This window comes from Cricetulus griseus, chromosome 3 (genome assembly GCF_003668045.3).
Source record: "Cricetulus griseus strain 17A/GY chromosome 3, alternate assembly CriGri-PICRH-1.0, whole genome shotgun sequence".
Taxonomy (NCBI): Eukaryota; Metazoa; Chordata; class Mammalia; order Rodentia; family Cricetidae; genus Cricetulus; species Cricetulus griseus.
In genome coordinates this window covers 117,206,271-117,229,864 of record NC_048596.1, presented here as the reverse complement: position 1 = coordinate 117,229,864, position 23,594 = coordinate 117,206,271, and the positions used below count along the sequence as shown (strand labels likewise).

Genomic DNA, 23,594 nt, shown 5'->3' with positions numbered 1-23,594 from the left:
TACATATTGAGTTTTGCTACAGTTCTGATCCTGTCTCAAAAAACAAAAACAAACAAACAAACAAAAAAAAACAGTGAGTCATTACTTTCTTTCTTTCTTTCTATCTTCTATCTTTCTTTCTTTTCTTTTTTTTTCTAGGAAAAAAAGAAAAAGAGGCTGTCCTAGAACTCTCTCTGTAGATCAGGCTGATCTCAAACACACAGAGAGATCCATTTGCCTATACCCAGCCCTTAGCAGTGGCTCTCTGGATCCCAGCCCGTTATTATTATTATTGTTGGTTTTGCTTTGACTTGTTTTTGAGACAGAGTCTCGTATTGCCCAGGCTGGCCCCACATTCTCTATGTAGCAGAGGATGAGCTTCAACTCACAGAGAACTCACCTCTACCTCCCAAGTATTAGAAATTTGGGTTTTGTTTGTTTTGGTTTTGGTTTTTCAAGACAGGGTTTCTCTGTATTGCTTTGGAGGCTGTCCTGGAACTCACTCTGCAGCCCAGGTTGGCCTCGAACTCACAGAGACCTACATGCCTCTGCCTCCTGAGTGCTGGGATTAAAGGTGTGCACCACCACCGCCCAGCTTAGAACTAGGAATTTGTATTTGACACAGATGATGGAACCCAGGGCCTCATGCATCCTACACAAGCACTCCCTCAACTGAGCTGCATCCCCAGCTTCTATAAAGGCTTTATCTCTTTGAAAATGGATGACACAGACACGACCACCATGCCTGACCAAGTGTGTGTGTGTGGTGAGGGCAGGGTGGGATGGGAGTGGGGATTATGGTATACTGGGTATTTCATGGTCCTCATTAATTTGCCTTATAAGCCACTCCCAGGTTCTGTGTTATGTTTGTTGTGTTTAGCCCCATGCTGCCTATCTTCCTGACTGTCCCTGTTTCTGAGGACTGTTTCAGGTGACTAGAGATTTTAGAAGGACTGGGGGACCTTGGCCTTGCTCAGGCACTCATTTTGAGAGCCCAGCTCTTGTCTTCTTTCTGGGGAAGCCTTACTTTACCTGTTCTCTTATCTCCTCCTGAATTTTCTGTGACCGTTGTTCACTTCCACAGCATCAGCTACTCTCTAATATTTATAATCCCGTGACTTCCACACCTCTGTCACCGCCTGTACATCAACCCACTTTTTATCTCCATAGGATCCCAGAAAGCTGTCTTTACAAACAGCACCTGGGTGGCTTTGAGAAAGCTGTGATCCTTTTCTAGGAACAGCGCCACCATCTGGCCAAAGCTTGTACATCATTCTGAGCTCCCTTCCCGGCCCCTGTCTCACATTACACCAAAGCTCTACCCGACGTGGACTCTCTGTCCTTCCTCTTTTCACAGCCACCATAAGTACCCTGCCTATCTTCTCCAGAACTGGCCCCTGGCCTCCAGAGGACCACACATGCCAAGATTCCTGATGGGCACAACTGGTTTTATTTTTCTGCCTAAGAGAGGACATCAGGCAGGAACAGGGACAGAGAACCTCCCTGCCAGCAGCCCTGATGCTGGTGGTGGAACCCAGGTCTTGGAGCTGTCCAACGGTGACGGGGAGCTGCTGAGGAGGTACACTCTTGCCTGGACAGGCCACTGGCTTCAGCAAAGGACCCTCTGGGCCTCACCGATGCCGCTTGCGGATGCTCTGTAGCTCCTGGAAGATGGTGCTGAAGCTAGGCCTCTGCCCAGGCTCATAGGCCCAGCACTGCTCCATGAGCCTGAAGACTGCATCAGGGCACAGCTCTGGGCAAGGCAGACGACCCCCTATGAGGACAGGTGCAATGCAGAAAGTAAAAGAAGGGACCAGATTACTTCAGATTCGCTGCCCTTAAGGAACCAGCCTTGTCTACTAGGAACCCCAGGATGGAGGCCTCGGTTCTAACCTCTAACCCACCATGCATAAACAGGCTTGCCACCTGTGGTAGCTACAGTCCATTCTTATCCTGCCTCAGTAGGAGGTTTTGAGGAGGAAGCATCCCGTTGGAGCATCTCAGCTAGGAGCTTGGCCCTGAGGCACTATCGCGTATCTGTGGGCCTTACCCTTTTCCACAAACTCCCGTGTCTGTTGGTTGGTGAGGTTGGGATAGGGTGAGGCCCCCAGGCTAAAAGTCTCCCACAGCAAAATGCCAAAGCTCCACACATCACTCTCCGAGGAGTAGCGGCCTGCAGAGGCGGCAAGGCAGCATAAGGAGACTGTCCACATTCAAGGACCCAGAGCCCACCCATGCCCAGCCATCAGCCATGCAGCCCAGGGTGGGCGAGAATCAGGTACCATAGTTAAGGGCCTCAGGGGCAGTCCACTTAACAGGGACTTGTCTGAGGCCCCCTGAGGCTGCATAGATCCCATCAGCTTCTTCTCGGGACATCCCAAAGTCACTGATCTTCAGGACATTCTTCTCTGTCACCAGGCAGTTCCGAGCAGCCAGATCCCTGGGGGAGGCAGGGCAGAAGCTGGGTCTCCTTCAGCCAATGTTGTTTGCCCAGCTGGGTCAAACACTCTAGACAATGAACAATAGCTGTTCCTCGGGGCTCAGGAGGTGGCTCTGAGAAGTGCCTGCTGTGCAAACATGCGGACCTGAGTTCAGGTCCCTAGCTCTCATAGAAAAAGTTGGCAGTGCTTGTCTGTTATCACAGGCACTGGGACACATTGGCTAGCCAGCTTCACCAAATCCAAGAGCTCTGGGTTCAGTGAGACACTCTGTCTCCCAAAATAAAATGGTAAAAGATTAAATCATTTAACATTGATTTCTGCCTCCACACACATGGATACACATGTACATATGTACCTCGCGCGCGCGCACACACACACACACACACACACACACAGACAGACACACACACACAGACACACACACACACACACAGACACACACACACACACACACACACAGTGTAACTCTCAAACTGAAGGTGTTAGGGACCAGTTTAGCTTGGGGAGCTGCTGCATGGTGGTCACCAAGATGGGGTCTGCCAGGGCCTGCAGCCCACTTACCGGTGGATACAGCACTTGCTCTCCAAGTACTCCATGCCAGCAGCTGCATCCCCCACCATCTGCAGGAGAGTCTTCACCCGCAGGCGGGCTCCCTCTGTCCGCAGGAAGGTGAGAAAGTCGCCCCCTGGAGGTGAGGGCAGCCTTGAGCCTGGTGGGGGACCAGCGGCAAGCTGAGCCATCACCCTGGAACCAGCACCTCCACTCACCTTGCACCAGCTCCATGACAATGTAGATGGGCTGTTTCTGTGTGCAGACCCCGATGAGACGCACAATGTTGGGATGGCTGTACTGCTTCAGGATCCTGTGGATCACGGTTGCTTAGGCTATGTGTGACCTGGGCTCACAGCCTTCGGCACCTGGCCCAAGTGTCCCGACCCCTCCCCAAGTCCCCCTCCCCAGTCCGTGCCAGCAGCCCTGGACATGTGACCACAGGTGGAGGTCCTCCTGATCAGTACCTCTTTGTATTATGGGTAAAACTCGGGTATGAGAGACTCAGAGGATTAAATGCCAGGCTGTGCACAGAAAAACCCTCTCGTACAAGGAACCTCCAGTCATGCTGATTTTGTCACCCACCTGGCTTCTTGAAGAAACTTGGCTTTGAGGTCAGGTGGGAGCGTTTCTCGACAAGACTTCACAGCCACTGGAGTGTTGTCTGCCCTAAGGCGTCCGCTAAAGACATCTCCAAAGTTCCCCTGAAACAGTCCTAGGCTCATACCACAACTTTCTGGTACAGCTGACCTTTCTCAAGGAGACAACTCATCTTGTCCCCACCGTTCATGTTGACTTGTCACCCTAGCTCTCTAGAAATTTGCCCCCTGGTAGGGACACAAAAGTTCCCTGTGCCACCTTCTCTGAGAAGTGACATGGGAAATGCAGAAATGGGAAAGCGTTCTGAATGGAAAGTGACAATCAGAGGTGCTTGATATGAAGTCCTTGAGTGGGGCAAGAGCCGGGGGTGGAGTGCTGGCTTCTGGGGCCTAGGAGTTGCTTGCTATTTTCTGAGGAAGGAACCAGGGTGTGGGCTGGAGTCACCTTGAGTCAGGGAGAACCTCTAGGACTCTGGAGGTGAAACCCAAGGTGGGACTCGGTGAGGGGCCTGGAAGGAGCTGGTGAGGAGGTAACAGGTAGACTCTAGACAGAATTCTTGGGTGCTGGGGCTCCACCTACCCGTCCAATCTGCTCGCCCAACACCAGGTCCTCATGCTTCAGCACCCACTTGTCCTGAGGAGAGAAGCTGGGAGTTGGAAGCCAGCAAACAGAAGAGGTGCCTCCCCCCCGCCCAGGGAATCAGACTGATACATATAGCCCATGGGTGGGAAGGCATCCCAAACGGAGGCTGACCACCACGTGGGATAATGCTCACATTACACTGTGAGTGTGGACTTGGCTGTGGGGCAGGGCGGGAGCTGACCTGTGAGGCCCAAGCCCAGCATGGGCCAGGCTGGCCACAGGCTCACCTTAGGCACTGCCCTGAACAGGACAATACCGCTCTTCTTTGTAAGAGGCTGCTGGGAGGACAGCAGGTGGTTGATGAGCAAAGGGATGCTGGGAAAGCCATCCCCTTCCAGCCGGTACAGGTTCTGTGAGACAGAGGTTTGGGGTGTGGGGGAGACATGAGGTCAGCAGCTTCCTTTGGTTTGGAGGCCTGAGCCCTGGAAGAGGACAGGAAAAGTACAGGAGGGACAGGGACTTCCTAGGACATAAAGTAGAGGCAGTGGGACGTGGTACATGGCACCCACTATCTTCCTTTTCTGTGTCCCCCGCCCCCCAGCTGAGACAGAGAAGCGGCACCTAAGGTGTAGCAGCTACTTCCCACTCTCTAAAAGTCTGTCTAGGTCATTTCCCTGGAGAGGGGAAGGAGGAGGATGGCTAGGGTCCAGAAGGCTAAGAATCCCAGCCCCACTCACATCTGAGGACTGGATGATGAAGTGCCGAGGCTGGCCATCCCACAGCACGGACAGCACATACTCCTGCTTGCCCTGGCTTTCCCGAACCAGGAAGTCCCCAGAATGTGTTAGTAGCTCAACCACCTCTGCTCGTGGGACAGCCCCATGGTACCACAGCTGCTCATGGAGGGGCTTCTGCACCTCGGGAACGAGCTGCAGTGGTGGAGGGATCTGGAAGGAGCATGCAGGGGTCACTGGGCCGGCTCATAGGGGGAGAACACTGGGCTAGTGTGGGGTCTCTCTGTCTCAGATGCTCTCATCCTTACAGCTATCCATGTGACAGTGGAGTGGCCTGGTCAAGCTTACTCTGAGCACGACTGGGATGGGAAGCCCAGGCTAGCAGATCCCAACCAAGTTGGTACTTTTCTCCCTATCACTCCCAGAGCACACAAAGCAATGGAGTAGCCAAAGCTGCAGGGCCCTGTAGCTTATAGGGGTGATGGGGAGAGGACATGGGATTGGCAGGGCTTGGAAGTATCTGTAGCCTGGAACTCCAAGGAAGAAAAGGATGCTCTCCCATTCCCTACCCCCTACCCCATGAAAGTAGTCTGGGCAGGTCCTTCTATCTAGGGCCTGGAGGTCTAAGGAGCATGTCTGAGTCTACTGGCCTGGCCTTAACTAGATGGGCAGAGGTAGAGGCCCAGCCTTCGTACTACTCACAGAGAACTTGGGGCGGAAGATTCCAGAGAAGTGGCTTTTAAGGATCTCCAGTGTGGGTGTCCTTCCCCCCTCTCGCTCCTGCTCCTGAGGCCAGGGACAGACGTCAGCGGGTGGCCAGGCTTAGGGAGGGGGAGGGCAAAAATGAGGAGCACAGCCCCTGCAGGCAGGCTGGCAAGGGAGGGCATGGTGGTGGCAGGGCATCTCACCGCGGAGGAGGTGGAATGGCGGTCATCCTGAAGGAGGGGCACAGCCGGGGGCTCGCCAGTGCCTAGCTGCTCCATCTTGTTCTGCAGCAGCTCCTGCTGGGCCTGAAGCTTGTCTTGGCTGCACAGTGCTACCTTTAACCCCTGTATTGCCTCTTGCAGCACCTGCTTCTTGCCCAGAAGCTGCACCCTGCAGGCAGGAGCAGGGCCAGAGGAGGGTGAGAGAGGCTCAGTCTGGTTTGCAGGCACAGTGGAGGGGAGCCGGGAGGCTGCTGCAGGTGGGGCCTGCTCACCGTTCCCGGGGGTGGGTGTTCTGCTCCTCATTCCTCAGCTCACTCTGCAGCTGACTGACCATCTCTTGCCGGCTCAGCACCTCTTTGGTGGCCGCAGCCAAGTCATCTGTCACAGTGATCAGCCTGCATCCAAGGACAGGATAATGGAAGCTGTGCCCCCACCACATGCACCCCAGCAAAGCCAACCTAGCCTGGCTACCTAGCTAAGGGTTTCCTGCCCACATCCAAACACAAACACGTAGTCAGTCCACCCAACTACCACACACGTGTGCTGTACGCTCTCCAAAGTCAGCTCGTTCAGCTGCAGCTCCCCAGGCTCCAGCTGTTCACCCTCTTCAAGAAGCGACTCATCGAAAGTGACACAAGGTGGGACATCAGGGGTGGATCTGTGGGTGGACAAGGCCCCTCAGGGACTAGGTCAGAAGTCCTGGAGCCCAGGAGGGTCAAGGATACGGGCTGGCTTACCCGTACTGTCGAAGGAAGCCTAGATACTCAAACTCGGGCTGGATACGGGCAGCAGCTGCAGCCAACTCCCGGTGAATGGATGCCACATCGTCCTGCACCAGACTGCTAACTTCCAGGTATTCCTGCAGGATGTCCTTCCTGCATCCCCCCACCCCATGGAACCACCGAGTCAGAGGGCCTCAGGCTGGGCAAGGAGGGCAACTCAGCCTAGGACACTGGTTCAGCCGAAATTATAGATTGGATGATGCCCCGCCCCCCACACCTCTGCACATTTGCGAGGGAATGACTTAAGGCAAATCATTTAAGGCCTCCTGGCCTTCTGCTTCCTGATAAGATTATAGGCAGACAGGCTCGGAGATTCTGTGGACAGTGTCTGGTATACAGGAAGCACTCAGGAGCTAGGTCCCCAATAAATATGTAAGGCATTGATGTGCTGTCCCCCCCCCACAAGTCTGTGTCTCCCAGGCCTAGTACCCCCCTCCCACCCAGTCCCAGTCTTATGTTTTCCTAGAGTGGAATGGGGCTGTGGGCTTACAGGATGCCCGCCATCTCCTCATGCAAGTCCTGCAGTGACTGAAGCAGTCCAGGCAGCATGAACTGGTGGTAGTGCTGGTGGTGCAGCTGTGCGGCCCTCACGCCCAGCACGTAGCGGTTGTGGTGGGCAAAGAGCTTCCACAGGCTGCGCACATACTTGTCTTTGGCTTTGTCTCGATCCCTGTCTGTGGCAGGTGGGAGGTAAGAGGTGTGGAGGACCTTACACACACACTCATGCACACATGCAGGGGGTTGGTATTCCAGAGACCCAAGCAACAGCCCCACTCCCTGGGCACCAGCAGACAGGTCTACTGGTCTGGGTTTTCTCTCTGCCAGGAAGGAAAACCCTCAAACCTTTGCTGGCTTCCTGATACTTGCGCCTGGCCTGGGCACTATCTCGAACCAGGGTCCGGTACTGGCTCTTCAGCTTTTCAATATCCTGGCTGTGGGTCTGGAAGAAAAGGGGGTTCAGTGTGGGAAGGAGATCCTCAAGCCTTGGGGGTCCTAGCTGAGGTAAAGTCTTGGAAAGGTTCTGTTATCCAGACTGTCTGGCTAGCCAAACTCATCCTTCTGGAAGAGTCTAGAGACTTCTCGGGAAGCTGGCCGCTAAGGTCAGGGTCAGAGGAGCTGAGATACAGACATGCTGCTGAAGGGGCCAGGAAGGAATTTGGGACAGGCCCCAACTACCTGGTAGCAGGTAGAGTTGGCCTGAGGTATGCATATTCACATGACTCCACCATCAAAATCGCCTTAGCTTTACCTGGTACTCACTCAGTAGCCCAGGCTGTCCTCAAACTTGTGGCAGCTCTAACTCTGGAGTGCTGGGATTACAGACACGAGTCACTACATTCAACTTCATACTGAATTATTAATATCTTAAAGATTTGTTTCATTTTATTTATGTGTGTGTGTAGGAAGCATGCCCCCCAAAGCTGTTAGATTCCTGGGACTAAAGTCACAGGTGTTTGCGAGCTTTGTTTGATGTAGGTGCTGGGATCAGAACTCTGACCCTCCAAGAGAGCAGTAAGTACTCTTAGGGAAGCCATCTCTCCAGCTCTTAAGAAACTACCGCCGGGCGCTGCTGGCGCACGCCTTTAATCCCAGTACTCGGGAGGCAGAGGCAGGTGGATCTCTGTGAGTTCGAGACCAGCCTGGTCTACAAGAGCTAGTTCTAGGACAGCCTCCAAAGCCACAGAGAAACCCTGTCTCGAAAAACCAAAATAAATAAATAAATAAATAAATAAATAAATAAATAAACCTAGGCTCAGGTGTGTGTATACATATGTGAAGATGTGCACATGCTTTAGCTCACATGTAGAAGTCAGGATAACTTGCAAGAGTTGGTTCTACGGACATGTAGAAGACGACAGATAGACCCAAGCCTTTGGCCCTGAACAAAACTTAAGTCAAAATGAATCAAAGACCTCAACATAAACCCAGCCACACTGAACCTATCAGAAGATAAAATGGGAAATACCCTTGAATTAATTGGTACAGGAGACAACTTCCTGAACATAACACCAGTAGCACAGACACTGAGATCAACAATTAATAAATGGGACCTCCTGAAACTGAGAAGCTTCTGTAAGGCAAAGGAGACAGTCAGCAAGACAAAACGACAGCCCACAGACTGGGAAAAGATATTCACCAACCCCACATCTGACAGAGGGCTGATCTCCAAAATATACAAAGAACTCAAGAAGCTAGTCCCCCAAACACCAAACAACCCAATTAAAAAGTGGGGTACAGAACTAAATAGACAATTCTCAATAGAGGAATCTAAAATGGCTGAAAGACACATAAGAAAGTGTTCAACATCCTTAGCCATCAGGGAAATGCAAATCAAAACAACTTTGAGATACCATCTTACTCCTGTCAGAATGGCCAAAATCAAAAATACCAATGACAGTTTATGCTGGAGAGGATGTGGAGAAAGGGAACACTTCTCCACTGCTGGTGGGAGTGCCAACTTGTACAGCCACTTTGGAAATCAGTATGGCGACTCCTCAAGAAAATGGGAATCAGTCTACCACAAGATCCAGCAATTCCACTCTTAGGCATATACCCAAAAGAAGCACATTCATACAACAAGGACATATGTTCAACCATGTTCATAGCAGCATTATTTGTAATAGCCAGAAACTGGAAGCAGCCTAGATGCCCCTCTACCGAAGGACGGATAGAGAAAATGTGGTACATTTACCCAATGGAGTACTACTCAGCAGAAAAAAAAACAATGAAATTTGCAATGAAATGAATCTTGAAATTTGCAGGAAAATGGATGGAACTAGAAGAAACCATTTTGATCGAGGCAACCCATTCACAAAAAGACAAACATGATATGTACTCACTCATATGTGGATTTTAGACATAGAGTAAAGGATTACCAGCCTACAATCCACACTGCCAGAGAAACTAGTGAACAAGGAGGACCCTAAGAGAGACAAACATTGTCCCCTGGAGAAGGGGAAAGGGTCATGATCTCCTGAGCAAATTGAGAGCATGGGGAGTGGGGGGAGGGAGCTACGAGAAGGAGAAGGGAAGCAGAGGAAGGATGCAGAGGTCATGAGGGAGCAGAAAGGTTGAGTCAGGTGAAGAATAGAAGAAAGGGCATGTGATAGGTAGGGTTTTAGTTGGGGGGGGGTGGTAGGGGAGAATGGGAGGGAGAAGGGAACTGGGATTTTCATGTAATTCAATCTTGTTTCTAATTCAAATAAAAAATGATTAGAAAAAAATAAAAGAGATATTCAAAAAAAAAAAAAGAGTTGGTTCTCTCCTTATACTGTGTAGATCTCAAGGACCAAACTGGAGCTGACAAGCTTGGCAACAAGTGTCTTTACATGCTGAGCCATCTCACTGATCCTTGTTTTCTTTGTTATTTTTGTTAAGACAGTATCTTGCTCTACAGCCCAGGATAACCTGCAATCTTCTAGCCTCTGTTGCCTGAGTGTCAGGGATTACAGGCCACCACACCTGGCTTGTGCAGCTCTTAAGCTTCCAACATTTTTACTTTGCATAGGGTCCTGCACAGCATGTTCTTGGTGACAGGAACACTAGGTGGCAGCCACAGACTAGAGTTCTCATCCCAATTCTCTTGCTTGGGTGCTGGGACACAGCATGCAAGTTTCTCCACCTGTCACTGATTAAATTCATAGGCTTGGCCAGTCTTAAAGGGCCAGCAAGTAAATATCTCAGGCATGTAGGCCATAGAGTCTCTGCAGAAATTACTCCATTCCGTCACTGAAACATAGGGTCCTAAATGAGGACAAATGAGTATGGCTATGTTTCCACAAATGGGCAGAACCTTGAATTAGAACGGAGTTAGGAAAGAAAGGTGGACCACAGGGGGCGCTGTGGATCCATGGTAAGATTTAGCTCTGTGGCGAGGTAAGGGGTGTGGTACTGGAAAGCTGATCAGTGAATGGGAGACAAAGCAGCTACACATATCCCAGCCTTTTGCTGAAGAGCTGGGGTTCAGACCTAGGCAGGACTCTGCCTCTGGGACTCTGGGAGGAGTTCCTCATCCATGAGCTGCACTGGTCTGAGCTCCTTTGAGGGAAGGGCTCACCCACCCTGGACTTCAGCACTCTGCTCAAGCACAGATAAAGCACTGACAGGTCCTGTAGCAGGTTAGCCTTACTTAGTTGGGGGAGGAAAGGAGGAAGCTTCAGCAAGGCCAGATAAGCCATCCTGGAGCCTATGGTCAGTGACTTCTGCTTTTCTAGGCACTCTTGCACAAAACTACTCCTTATTGTGACAGAGTCCTCTTCTCAGTGCACACCTACCTTGGTGAGCTCCTGCTGCAGCTGCTGCCACTGCTCGTTGTAAGTCTTTCTCAGGTGCTGTCGCTCCCGGATCAGCACACTCAGCTTGCTCAGGGGCCCTGAGTTCAGATCTTCTGCATGCTGCCGCAGCACTCGGCTCAAATTCTCTGTCTGGCTGGTTATCTCTGCCCAGGACTATGGCAGTGTGGGATGGGGAAGAAGGAAGAACATGACACCGGCCCCAAGCCTGGGCTTGCTGCATCTCCAAGCCCACCTCTAAGGGTTTGGGGAGAAGATGAGGGTGAGCGGAAGCTCACCTGGCTAACGTGGCTGTCAGGGCCACTGCTCCAGCTCTGGCCTCCGCTGTCCTGCAGGGACATGTGGTGGAGCAGTCCTGCATATTCCCGGTCACTCTTGACCCTCTGGGCCATCCACTTCCTCATGCCCTCCAGTAAGCGGAGCTCGGCTTCCTGCATCTGCTGCACCGCCCCGTGACCCTGGGGGCTGCACAGCTCTGAAGAGAAGCCCATAATGGTGTCCTGGGGACAGAGACCAGGTCATTCAGTGGAGACAAAGCAGCAGCTAGACATGGAAGCGCAGGAAAAAGAGGCTAAGGGCTAGTAAGGTCAAAAGTAAGGTCAAAGAGGGCTACAGGCAGGACATGGGTGGGGTCCTGCCCAGCAGAAACACCAATAGGTACAGACAGCAGCCTGGGCTGCAGACGGCCCTTGCTGCTTCCTGTGTGCCTGGCCGGGTCCCAGAGCCAGTGGTCCCTTTTCCAGGAACCAGACTGGAGATCCCTACTAAGGTCCATCGCCTACACTGTTGCTCAATGTTACCGGACCCTGCACCAGTGTCCACCACAGTGCTAAGTTTGCTGGACTATAGCGTCAGGGAGCCACTGAAGGAATCCTGCCACTGAGCTTTCCTGTGCTTCCCAAGCTCCTAGCCCCACCCAAACAGGTTTCAGGCTCCCAGAACATCTGTCTGGGCCCCTTTTCAGTGGCCACCCACTGCCCCTGCCCCACACAACCTCCTGAACTTTCAAGGTGAAGTTACCGTTCGTGGGCAGCTGCTCCCCGGGGCAGTCGGCAGTGGACCAACTCAACAGGGCCAGAACCCACTAGGCTCAGTTCCTGATTACCAGCTTCCTCCTCCGTGGTTTCAGTTGCCCCAGGCCCCCGGGGCGGGTCCACTACAGGGAAGGGGCGGGCTGGAGCTCACAGGCCCCCCTGCTCCCCACTCTGCACGCCCTGGGTTACAGCCTACAGAGGCAGCTCAGCCACGGAAACGGAAGGGAGGAGGAGGCCGGCAAAGAATGGCCATGCCTGTGCACCAGACACTCCCAAGGGCCCTGCGAAGTCCAGTGAATACGGGGAAGGAACCCAGAACGGAGTGGGAATGGACCGAAGGTGAGGCCCCAGGCAAGGAGTCCGGCCCAGTGGCACCTAGGGTGCAGAGTCTGGGGACAAATGTGAGTCCTGCCAGCATGATAAGGTGTCACAAGGACGCAACAGAGGAAGGAAACCTAGTCCTGTCCCTCTTCTGGATTCCCTAAGTGCAAGCTCAGGCGCTAGCCTCCGTTTGAATATAAAAAATTCCAAATAAATATCCTAAGCAGAGGCCTGTTTTTCAGGCACAAGTTCCAGGTTCTGTACCCCAAGTAAGGCCTTCAGTCTCAATGGAAGCCTGGGCCAGCACAGGATTGGACTGATGAGAAACATGCATTTCCCAAGAGGACTCAGGCTCCCCCAATCATGTAGCCGTAGTGTGCTCTATTCCCCCACCCCCTTTTTAAAAAGTCTCTCTATGTAGCCCAGGTTGCCCTGGAACTCGACATGTAGACCTGGCTTCAAACTCAGATCTGCTTGCCACTGAGTCCCAAGGGGTGATTAAAGGTGGTGCCACCATAGCCAGCTCTACTTCTGTGATAACCACCATAACCAAAAGCAACTTGGGGAGGAAAGGGTTTATCTGACTTATGGATTAGAGTCCACTATTAAGGGAAGCCAGGGCTTGCTTAACCAGTAACCAAGGGAGAATACTGCTCACTGGCTAGCTTAGTTTGCTTTCACATACATCGAAGAACCCTTGGCTAGGGGTGGCCACCCGCCTCCCCCCACACACACACAGCGTGCAGTGCCTTTCCAACTGTCATTATCAAGAAAATGCTCCACAGACTTGCCCAGAGGCCAATCTGATGGGGCAATTTCTCAACTGAAGCTTCTCTTCCATATGGTACTAGGTTGTGTCGATAACCACCCCCTCCAAACACACACACACACACACACACACACACACACACACACACACCACTAACAAGCAATTGTAGACCTTGCTCTACCCTCTAGGCTTATCTCCAGCTGCTGAATTCTTGCCCTGGAAGCTGGTGTACCTGTTCAGCACAGGAGGCCCCTAGACCCCCTTAGAAACATTTAAGCCTTCTGACTTAGGCCCATCTGTAGAAGACATCATGGAGCCAAACTGGCCCCCAGTTCCCACCCCTCCCCAGGTGAACACGGTAAAGTGTCCTGAGAAGAGCAATAGCACATGACAGAGACCAGGCTTGGTTTGCATAGTCTGCACGTTTAATCACTTTAAAACCTCTAACATTATCTTGTGTCCATTAAATAGAACCAACAATGCCAGGCCCATTTAAATTACAAGGAAAAAAAAATCACTGTGCACCAGCCCAGTATCTTACAAAACCAGCCAGGATGGCCACGAGGGGTAGGCAGGAGAGGAAGGACACCCCTGGGCAAGTAGGCTGGGTACCAGGAAGGGCTGGGGAAAAGAAAAACCGGGCTCCCAGGTGGGAGGGGACTGATTGTCCTAATGGGAGGGGTGCAAAAGGCACATCAGAAGAGGGCTTGGGGGGTATCATAGGCAATGCTTTCTCCACCAGGGCACAGTGTTAGAAAGGGCTTGGTGCTGCCACCTGCCCACCCCTGGCACTGGAGAGCCAGCGACCCATAAGCCCTTGGCACAACCCCATTTGAAACACAGATGTCAGTCTACCCTCCTACCATGACCCCCTTTCCTAGAGCCCACCTGCCAGCCTGCCTCTTCAGGACATGGGGCTTAGTTATTCCCTACTCCTCAGCAATATGCTGCAGCCCCCTATACCTCAGGGCTGGGCAGCCATGGGAAGGGCAGGGTGGGCATGGGCGTGAGGAGGTGAATGGTCCAGCTGCTACCCCCTTTTAAAAATACAAAAAAAAAAAAAATCAGCATCTAAAGTGAAATAATCACAAAGTGAAAATATATCCTCAAACAGCTCCTGAGATCCCCACAGGGGAAAGCAGCATTGGGTGGGAGGCAGGAGGAGCCGGTTGGGCCACCGTCCCTTCCCACCACCCACCCAGGGGCTCCGGTACTGTGAGTGCCAACAGCCCAGGCAGCCCCGGGCTCAGAAAACAGGGCCCTGGCAGGGGGCGAGGGTGCCATAGAGGATGGTCAGGACACCAGCATAAGGCCCCCAGAGCTTTAGCTTGGCCCGTGCCAGCCTAGCTCAGCCTGGCTACCAGCTGGAGGCCTGGAGTGCAGAGGCAGGCTGAGGGCATGTAAGTATGGGCACGCTGGAAAGTGCCTGCTTTGCTTTGGTCCCTTCCTACAACCGCAGCTTTTGCGGAGGCTCATCCATGAGCCAGAGGGTCAGGGGATGCAAAAGCCCTTGGAGAGGTGGCCACCTTCTTCAAGTACCTCCTGGCCAGCCTCCCTGTTGCCTGGATGGGGACCATTATTGCTTTCTGAGGGGCAGGGCTGCAGCCTGGTCAAGGACCCAGAGAAAGGCTGCCCCTCTTCACTCTGCAGGAACTCCAGCTGGGCCTTGGAAGCTGCCCTAAAGATTTGACTCCTTTCTCCACGTGGAGGGGTGGCAGGGGTGAGGCTCCTGCGGCCCCACCTCAGGCGAACAGGTAGGCCCAAGGGTGGGGTAGGAAGCAGTGTCTGCCCCTCTTACCTCCCCCTCCCAACTAGGGTCCAAACCTAGTCCCAAGATAAAAAAATACTTTGGTGAATTAAAAAGTGCCCGAGGAAGGGATCAAATTGATGGGGTGGGCAGTGGGCTCGTCAAAGGGCGCTCTGGTCTTTGATAAAGGCGGTCCTCTCGCCCCGGCCCTCATCCTCTTCTGAGTCAGATGGGCACTCCTCTTGCCAGGCTTCAGGGGGCAGCCCCTTGTAGGAAACGAGGCCACGGTCCATGGTGTACACCTTCACTCCCCGGAAGCTAAAGCCTGAGCGCAGCTGCAAGACCAGGAAGACAGTGCCAAAGACCAGCACAATGAAAACGCAGCTGAGGCCGGCCACCACCTCAGGCAGATGAGAGGGCAGCAGTCCAGCCTGCAGCCGGGGCTCCACCTCCACCTCTGGATGCAGTGCAGGAGGCTGCTGCTGAGGCCGAGACTCTCGGCTGCTCTGGCTTTGTCGGGAGCAGGTTTGCTCCACAGGGTCCAGGGAGGCATGGCTGGGGCAGCTGAGGCAGTCTGTGGGAGCTGGGCCCTGGCAGGTGGCACATGAGGCATGACAGGGAGTGCAGACGCTGGCGCGGATGATCTCCACATCATTCTCAGTGCTGTAGTGTGTATCGAGGACTTGGGGTGTGAAGCCTGGTGGGCAGTGCTGGACACAGCTTTTCTGGTGCAGTGAGAAGCCTTCCTCGCACACTGCCGGCACAAGAGAGGAGGGTGAGCATTAGTCAAGTGGATTGTGGCCCCTAAGCCACTGAGCCCTCCACCCAAGGTCCATGATGGTTCCTCAGACCTACAGTTCCCAGGAACCCTTTTGCTTTAGCTGCCTGAACATCACTGTCCCCTCTGACTCCACTGTTCCAATGCCACAACCCCAACCTTCCCAGCCTCAATCACATCCACTACTGACCCACACAGGCCTGGCTGGACGTGAGGGTTTTGCAGCCGCTGCTTTCAGGAGGTGTAGAGAGCCCCTCAGAGGCTGTGCCATATAGCACAAGAGTGAACTTGGTCAGCGTCCCTATTCCAGAGTTGATAAGAGACAAGGGTCAGGGTGTGAACACCATGTCAACATCCTAGAGCCCACCAGCTCTCCTTCCCCTCCTCCACTCTCCAAGTGCTTCCAATACCATAGTTGTTGGCTTCGCTGGTATTTTCAATCTCTAGGACCCATTCGCCAGAGGGGTCCTCATCCCAGGAATGAGTTGTCATGAAAGCCCAGTCATTAAACCCATCAGCAGAGTAGTCATGGGGTCTGGAGGAAGAGAGTTCCATGTAGTCATCTGAGGTCTAGAGGGGACACCTAGCCCATGACATATGGGACACACCCAATTCTCCCCATGTAGCAACCTCACAGACTAGAAATGCCTTTCAGGAAGGCTGTTTCCCAGATGTTCTTAACCAGGGGACTATTTCACAAGGGAATACACACACACACATACACAACTGGCATGATAAATGGATCTAAGGCAAGGATTCCTGTGATGAGGTAGTCCCAAAGGACATGGCTGTCCCTCCTCAAGTGTCACTGCTGTTTGCTAGAGTCTTCGAGATAAAATGGAGGAAATGAGATGGGAAGGGAACATGATGAGCACCTGGCAGCCAATAAGGTGGAACGTGTGCCCATGGGGCTGATAAGGTGGATGGCCAGGTCACCACGGCGATTGTAAGACAGGGTGAGCCGTGCCTGAGCATGTTCCAGCCGGGTGATGTGGTTGGGCTCGCCCAGGCATGCTGTCACGGATTTGCGCACCTCCAGCCGTTTGCCAATGTCCCTGTGCAGAAAGCACCATGTGAGTCAGCAAGCCAGGAGTGACCAGTGGCCACCTCAGAAGCTCTCAGGACCCTCCCACTCAGGGTCCAGTCATTACTTGGGCTCCACCAGGATGTCAATGATGCACTTCCGCTGGGGGGCCACTGTTGTCCAGTTCTGGGCCAGGGCCACCATGGCACCTGCATCCAACAGCCCGTAGCCATACGAATGGCTCACTGTGGAGGCAGGGAAGGGTCAATAGGAATGCAGGAGAGCCGCCACCCTACCTCAGAGCCTGAAATTCCGGGTCACCATGCCCTCACCTTTCCGGCCCACACCATTGGTGGCCCAATCATTAGCATTGAGGTGGCCTGGCTTAGAGGTCTGTACCACCAGGTGCTGCATGTCCCGCCAGGTGAGGTTCTTACTGGAAAAGTTTGGAAAAGTCTAGGGGTTAGGCTTTTTGGAACATGGCTGGAGAAAACAGCCTTACAGAGCACTGCCAGGGACAGGCTGTCGCTTGCCTACTTACTTGGCCTCCAGGGTGAGAGCAATGATGCCAGCTGCCAGCGGGGCAGAAGCCGAGGTTCCTGTGTGTGATTCTGTGCACTTCTGCCTTAAGTCAGTTGTCACCTGCCAGGGGACAATGGTGTTGAGACCTTGATGGCTATTGGAGGGAGTAAAGGAGCTATCTGCCTGTCCTTCTGCTATAGGCCCTGAGCACCCCAGATAGCATGGTAAATTAGTCAAGACACTTTGGGTCCCAGCTTCTCCTTTGCTAACACGCACAGCCCCTTCTAGGACCAAGTTTCTCAAGGAATAAGGTGAATCAATTAAGAGGTTGGAGTACAAGGCATGTTTTCAGAGAGACTCTATACTTTTCAGGGGTTCAGAGATGGCTTTACTGCCCTCAAGAGTTCAGGAGGAATCCCCAGCTCACAGTGCACATTCCACCCCAGCTCAGCATTGAACAAGGCCTAACACTCTTATCTGACTACACAGGGATGAGGGCAGATGAGGTCGATGGAGCCTTGAGCAGAGAACAAGAAGCCTCCCTTCCCAGCCCCCACCCTGGGTGAGACTCACAATCTGCTTCTCATTCTGGTTGCCACTGCTGTAGGTGGTGGCTAGAGTGGAGGAGCAGGCCTCACTGTACCAGGGCACATTGCCAAACTGTGTGGCACTGCTGATGGACAACGTGTAGATGCTGTTGGTGTAGCCATCACAGTTGCAGCTGTCATGTTCCCGGCCCCCGTTCCCTGAGGCCCAGACAAAGATGGAGCCAAGCCCACCACGACCCTGTGAACAAAGTGGGCTGAGGTTACTTAAGATGGGGCATGGGTTGCAGGGCGGGGGGAGGGGGATGGATAGGGGGTACGGAGGTGCAGTAGGAAGATGCTTTTAGCCGTCTGGGAAGATGGGAGCCTCCATTTCTGAGGACTCTGAGCTCATTTCTTGGATCCACCCATACTGTAGATCAGTATGTATGCATACTTAGGTCTGTGCATAAAATCAAATTAGACTAGGTTCACCACAAAATAAAAGAGTAAGGATCCCCACAGAATGGGGAAATGGGTGGTTTGTTTTGTTTTCTATCTCTTAATTTAAACTTAAAAAAATTACTATATGTATATGGTCATGCATGCCATGTGGTGGTCAGAGAACAACTGTGTGGAGTTGGTTCTCTCCTACATTTATATGGTTACTGGGGCTTGAACTCAGGTCATCAAGCTGTGTATCTCTCTTAGACCCCGTCACTTATTATCTATGGTGGTGCTGAGCTCAAGCCCATGGTCTCAGGTTGGGGATGTAGCACATGGCAGAGGACCTGCCTAACATATGTGTTGCCTAGGCTCAATATAACATTGCAAATCTTTGCTCCAAATTAAAAAAAAAAAAATCAGGGATGGAGAACAGCTCAGCAGTTAAGGGCACCTGTTGCTCTTGCAGAAGTCCTGGGTTTGAGTCTCAGCACCTATATGGTGGCTCCCAACCATTCATAATCACGGTTCCAGGGAATCCAAACGGCATGCATGTGGCACACATACATGCAGGCCATTAAAACATTTATACACATAAAATAAAAATAAAAAAATTAAAAAATCAGGACCTTATTCAAAGGTACATTTGCCAGTCTCTAACTCCTTAATGTTTTAACAACATTTAGTTTTTAATTTTTTAAATGTGTGTTGGTGTTTTGCCTGCATAAATCTGTATGAGGGTACCAGATTCCCTGGAAATGGAGTTACAGACAGTTGTGAGCTGCCATGTGGGTGTTGGGAATTGAACCTGGATCCTCTGGAGGAGCAACCAGTGCTTTTAACCACTGAGCCATCTCTCCAGCCCCTAAAATTTATTTTTATTATTTAAGATTTTACTTGTTTTTTTTTTTTTTAAAGATTTTATTTATTATGTATACAACATTGTGCTTCCATGTACATCTGCACACCAGAAGAGGGCACCAGATCTCATAATGGATGGTTGTGAGCCACCATGTGGTTATGTGGTTGCTGGGAATTGAACTCAGGACCTCTGGAAGAGCAGTCAGTGATCTTAACCTCTGAGCCATCTCTCCAGCCCCCCCTTTTTTTTTGTTTTGTTTTGTTTTTCGAGACAGGGTTTCTCTGTGGCTTTGGAGGCTGTCCTGGAACTAGCTCAAACTCACAGAGATCCGCCTGCCTCTGCCTCCCGAATGCCGGGGATTAAAGGCGTGCGCCACCACTGCCCGGCTTTTACTTGTATTTGTATGAGTGTTGTGCCTGTATGTACATACATGTACTACATGTATGTCTGGTGCCCTCAGAGGACAGAGAAGGGCATCAGATCCCTGGAACTGGAGTTACTGATGGTTGTGAGCCACCATGTAGGTTCTGAGAACCACACCCAAGTCCTCTGCAAGAGCAGCCAGTGCTCTTAACTACTGGGACATCTCTCTGGCCTCTATAACATTTAATTTTACCACTTTTGTCAATATTAAAATTAAACACAAGAGCGAGACATGGTGGTGCACATCTATAATCACAAGAGTCAGGAAGCTGAAGCAGTAGAATCACTGAGTTCGAGGCTAGCCTGGGTTACATGGTTACATGGCAAGTTCCAGGCCAATCTAAACTACATAGGAAGAACTTGTCTCAAAAATAAGGGCCAAGAGGTGGTAGCTCATGCCTTTAATCCCAGTACTTGGAGGCAAAGGTAGACAGATCTCTGTGACTCCGAGGCCAGCCTGGTCTACAAAGTGAGTTCTAGGACAACCAAGGCTGTTACATAGTGAAACCTTGTCCTGGAAAACAAAAAAAGAAAGAAAAGAAAAAGAAGAAAGAAAGAAAGAAAGAAGGAAGGAAGGAAGAAAGAAAGGGAGGGAGGAAGGGAGGGAGGGGGGAGGGAAGAAAAAGAGCAAATGGGGAAAAAAAAAAAAAAAAAGACAGAACCAGCCAGCCTGATTTCCAGGGTTGCACCGGACCCCCACTTCACCTGGCTAACTCCCCGAAAAAAGGCCTCCTCAGCGAGACGGGCTGGCCCATCCACGGTCTTGCCATCATCCTCAGGTCCCCAGCTGGCACTGTAGATGTGGATGTGGTTGGGGTTCAAACCCAGCGAACGAGCCTCTACTGCGTCAGTCACCTCGCCATCCAACATGCGCACCCCTGGCCGCAGAGGAGGTGGGAAAAGGGATCTGCGTGGGTCCAGCTGCCAGGGGCACCCGTAGGCACAGGCCAGCCTGAACCCCAGGAGGAGCAAGAGAGAGGAGAGGCCAGTGCTGGGAAACCCAAAGCTCCTATCTATTGTCTGCCACTGTTTCTCATGAGCAGGACCCAAAGAAGAAAGGGGATGCTGTCTCCCCAAGCCACTCATTCTTCACTAGAAAGCCTTGGGCCTCAGAGGAGCAGGGATCGAAGGCTGTGATATGATTAAGGGAGGAGACTTCTGCTGAGAGGCTCCTATCCCACTCCACCATGCTACCAGCATGGGAGTCCAGCTTTTCCATTTGCTAAGGACCAGCATGCTGCCAAAAGCTCCATCGTGGAAGGTGGGGGGTAGACAGAGAGAACGTCCATGAGAGGTCCCCCCACCTTCAATGTTGGACCCAGGGCCAAGGCTCATACCCACCTCCAATTCGGGCGTTGTAAGCTACACCTACACCACAGACACCATTGTTGGCTACTGCTGCCACCTCACCCGCACACCGAGTGCCGTGCCTGCCGAGATCAAGAATACGGCATTAGTGGGTGTGGACAGAGTACAGCAGGTAACCCTGAGTCACATCAGTCACTCTTCCCTGTGGGGCCACCATCCTCTTTGCGATGATCATAACCTCCCTTGGATCCTGGTGCAGTGGATCTCTGAGTTTGAGGCCAGCCTGGTCTACAGAGCAAGTTCCAGAACAGCCAGGGCTACATATGGAAACCATGTCCCCCAAAACAAAAACAAAACTCCCTTGGGGGACCAGGACTATAAACAGGGACTCAGTTGTGGGTTTTTCTTGGGGGGGGGTTGAGGGGGTTGGGGTTTTTTTTGTTTTTGTTTTTGTTTTTTCTTTTTTTAGAGACAGGGTTGCTCTGTGTAGCTCTGGCTGTCCCAGGACTCACTGTGAACTAGGCTGACCTGGAACTCACAGAGATCCTCCTGTCTCTGCCTCCCAAGTGCTGGGATTAAAGGCGTGCGCCACCAATGCCCATCTTGGTGTTTTTTTGAGATAGGGTCTCACTATGTAACTTAGCTGGCCTGGAACTCACTATGTAGAGCAAACTCACAGAGATCTGCCAACTTCTCCGTCCCCAGTGCCAGTTTGATTAAAGGAGCCGCCACCATGCCCAGAAAGACTTCAGTTTTTAGGTGGGACTTGTGACATCAGACTCACCCTTGTGTCCTTAACTGGTAAGAGGGAAGACGCTCAGAGGCGGGAGCGTGATATTTCTCACCTGTTGTCATTCATCTGTGTATACCGAGGCTGAGGGTCAGGGTCCTGGTCATTGACATCAAAACTGGCTCCAGGATCCTGTAAGGACAGGGCCATCATCAGAAGCTGCCTCACCACACTGCCCACCGAGGGATCACCACCATTCTCCTCCATTCCTCACATAATTGCCTGCCAAGTCGGGATGGTTCTTCTCAATGCCGTCGTCCAGGATGGAGACCACAATGCCGTGACCTGTGAAGCCCTGGGCCCAGGCTTCCTTCACATTCAGGTCTCGCTGAGTGACACCAGACTGCAGAGACAACCAGCCCATAACCAGAGATATTTGGTCGCTAACTCAGAGAACCCATTCCACCCAAACCCTCTATCACCACCCATTGCCACTCCTTGTTTCCACTGGAAATGCATAGCTTCTGGGAAGGCAGGATGGGCTAGAACAGTGGTTCTCAAGCTGTGGGTTGTGAACACCCTCCCCAGCCCCTCCACCCCGGCAACCCTCTTATCTCCAGAAATATTTACATTCATAACAATAGCGAAATTACAGTTATGAAATAGCAATGAAAATATTGTTATGGTTGGGGGTCAGCACAACACGAGGAACTGTATTAAATAAAGAGCTACAGCATTAGGAAGGTTGAGAACCAATGAGTTAGTAAGCCTCATCCACTCACAGCACCTCACAGTGGTGGGGAAGAAGACCAGAACCCAAGGAGGCAGCATACCAGGTACCACTGCTGGGGAAACTTGGGGTCTGTGGGCTCCTGATACACGTCCCGCTTGGTCCTCCGTTTTGCTACCTGCTGCTCCAGCCACTTTACCTAGGGATGATATAGATGATATAGGTGTGTGTGGGGGAGGGAGGGGGGCTCAGAACAGAAGCAGTGGCAGCTGGAAGGGCCAGGGCCACACTTACTTGAGGCTCCCTCTGTAGCCGGATGTGTCGCTGGCGGTGAGGTGACAAGGACCGCTTTGTCACTGCTCTATGCCTGAAGTGGTAATAGTCACCAAAGATCTGCAATAAAGCAATGAGACCGAGATGGGCCTTCCATCTGCCAGTCCCTGGGGGAGGCAGAGAAGGGGGTGGACAAGGCTGCTGGGGAGGCTCACAAAGACAAGTGGTGATGGGGCATCTGTTCCCTGCTTAAGACCCACGAGAACATGCAGGGGATGGAGGGGGACACCCTCATTGAGATGTGCTGGTTTTTCTAAGCAACTATGATAAAAGCCCACTAACAGGACAATGCCACAGACCCCATCCCAGCCACCCAGAATCTGCCTCTTGCCCAGATGCCCTGGAAGACACTCTACTTTATGGTGCAAAAGCTTATGCCCTCACCCTCTCCACCACGAGGCAATGTCCTGAAGTTACACCAACAGGCCAGGTGAGAAACCTACCTGGCCCAGGTTGTGGAACCCATGCTTCCGTGCCACGCTGTCAGCCACAGCTGGGCCTCCAGAGATGTGCACAGCCCAAGTGTTGGTGAAGATCTTTTGGCCACGAGCATCAGCTGCTAGCAGGACCAAGGCTCCTGCTGCTGCTACCACCCATAGCAACCAGGGCCTCAGCTCCATGGGGGGGCAGATGACTGGGACCCCGGAGCTCCTGTCTCCCTGGCCTGGTCACAGGGCCTTGGCTGCCACGTGCCTGCTCACTGCCAGGGCCCCGGAGCTGACTGGCGGGGGCATGGGGCCGAGATGGGCAGGGCTGGGGAGCAGGGTGAGGGCAGGCTCTGAGGGAGCAAGAGGAAGAAAGGAAGAAGAGTCAGTTGGTTCTCATCACATACTAATACTCTCCTTCCTGTCTTCAAGGCTTAATCAGGGGCTAAAAAGGAGTTTCGGGGAGGTGGATAAAACAAACAAATACATGCTGGGCGTTGGTGGCGCATGCCTTTAATCCCAGCACTCGGAAGGCAGAGGCAGGCGGATCTCTGTGAGTCTGAGGCCAGCCTGGTCTCCAGAGCGAGTGCCAGGATAGGCTCCAAAGCTACACAGAGAAACCCTGTCTCGAAAAACCAAACCAAACAAACAAACAAACAAACACCCGAGACTCTGGGAAGATGGCTCAGTAGGGACAATTACTGTTGCCCAAGCATGAAGACCTGAGCCTGGAGT

At 52.4% G+C, this 23,594-nt stretch overlaps 2 protein-coding genes across 3 annotated transcripts; both read right to left on the bottom strand.

Annotated features, from left to right (window-relative positions):
* Nucleotides 1-1,406: 1,406 nt before the first annotated feature.
* On the bottom strand, nt 1,407-12,092 carry Fes (FES proto-oncogene, tyrosine kinase). 2 transcript variants are annotated; one of them, XM_035442431.1, is made up of 19 exons: nt 11,906-12,092; nt 11,164-11,385; nt 10,868-11,041; nt 7,437-7,533; nt 7,084-7,267; nt 6,549-6,686; nt 6,350-6,469; nt 6,084-6,206; nt 5,794-5,980; nt 5,588-5,665; nt 4,889-5,098; nt 4,439-4,561; nt 4,149-4,202; nt 3,555-3,673; nt 3,188-3,282; nt 2,982-3,105; nt 2,262-2,419; nt 2,030-2,152; nt 1,407-1,753 (listed from the first exon to the last, which is right to left on the bottom strand). In XM_035442431.1, exons 2-19 carry the CDS (start codon nt 11,374-11,376, stop codon nt 1,611-1,613), a joined length of 2,463 nt encoding a protein of 820 aa, XP_035298322.1. In that variant the 5' UTR covers nt 11,377-11,385; nt 11,906-12,092; the 3' UTR covers nt 1,407-1,610. The 2 variants fall into 2 exon arrangements, with proteins under 2 accessions (XP_035298322.1, XP_027264056.1); XM_027408255.2 differs by having other exon boundaries at nt 5,588-5,671; nt 11,906-12,088.
* Nucleotides 12,093-14,917: 2,825 nt separating this feature from the next.
* Furin (furin, paired basic amino acid cleaving enzyme) lies at nt 14,918-23,087 on the bottom strand. The gene is made up of 15 exons (NM_001243986.1): nt 22,878-23,087; nt 22,396-22,494; nt 22,205-22,300; nt 21,646-21,774; nt 21,487-21,563; nt 20,675-20,763; nt 20,039-20,211; nt 17,654-17,866; nt 17,100-17,200; nt 16,891-16,994; nt 16,686-16,803; nt 16,410-16,589; nt 15,945-16,069; nt 15,725-15,835; nt 14,918-15,510 (listed from the first exon to the last, which is right to left on the bottom strand). Exons 1-15 carry the CDS (start codon nt 23,052-23,054, stop codon nt 14,918-14,920), a joined length of 2,385 nt encoding a protein of 794 aa, NP_001230915.1. The 5' UTR covers nt 23,055-23,087.
* Between the last annotated feature and the right edge of the window lie 507 nt (nt 23,088-23,594).

Coding starts and splice junctions, on each gene's coding strand:
- Fes (XM_027408255.2), bottom strand. CDS start 11,376: ATGGGCTTCTCTTCAGAGCTGTGCAGCCCCCAGGGTCACGGGGCGGTG. Junction 5,981..6,083: donor AACACCCACCCCCGGGAACG/GTGAGCAGGCCC, acceptor TCCTGCCTGCAG/GGTGCAGCTTCTGGGCAAGA. Junction 1,754..2,029: donor ACGGGAGTTTGTGGAAAAGG/GTAAGGCCCACA, acceptor CTGTCCTCATAG/GGGGTCGTCTGCCTTGCCCA.
- Furin (NM_001243986.1), bottom strand. CDS start 23,054: ATGGAGCTGAGGCCCTGGTTGCTATGGGTGGTAGCAGCAGCAGGAGCC. Junction 20,764..21,486: donor ACACAGATGAATGACAACAG/GTGAGAAATATC, acceptor TGATCTCGGCAG/GCACGGCACTCGGTGTGCGG. Junction 20,212..20,674: donor TTACAACGCCCGAATTGGAG/GTGGGTATGAGC, acceptor CTCTGCGGCCAG/GGGTGCGCATGTTGGATGGC.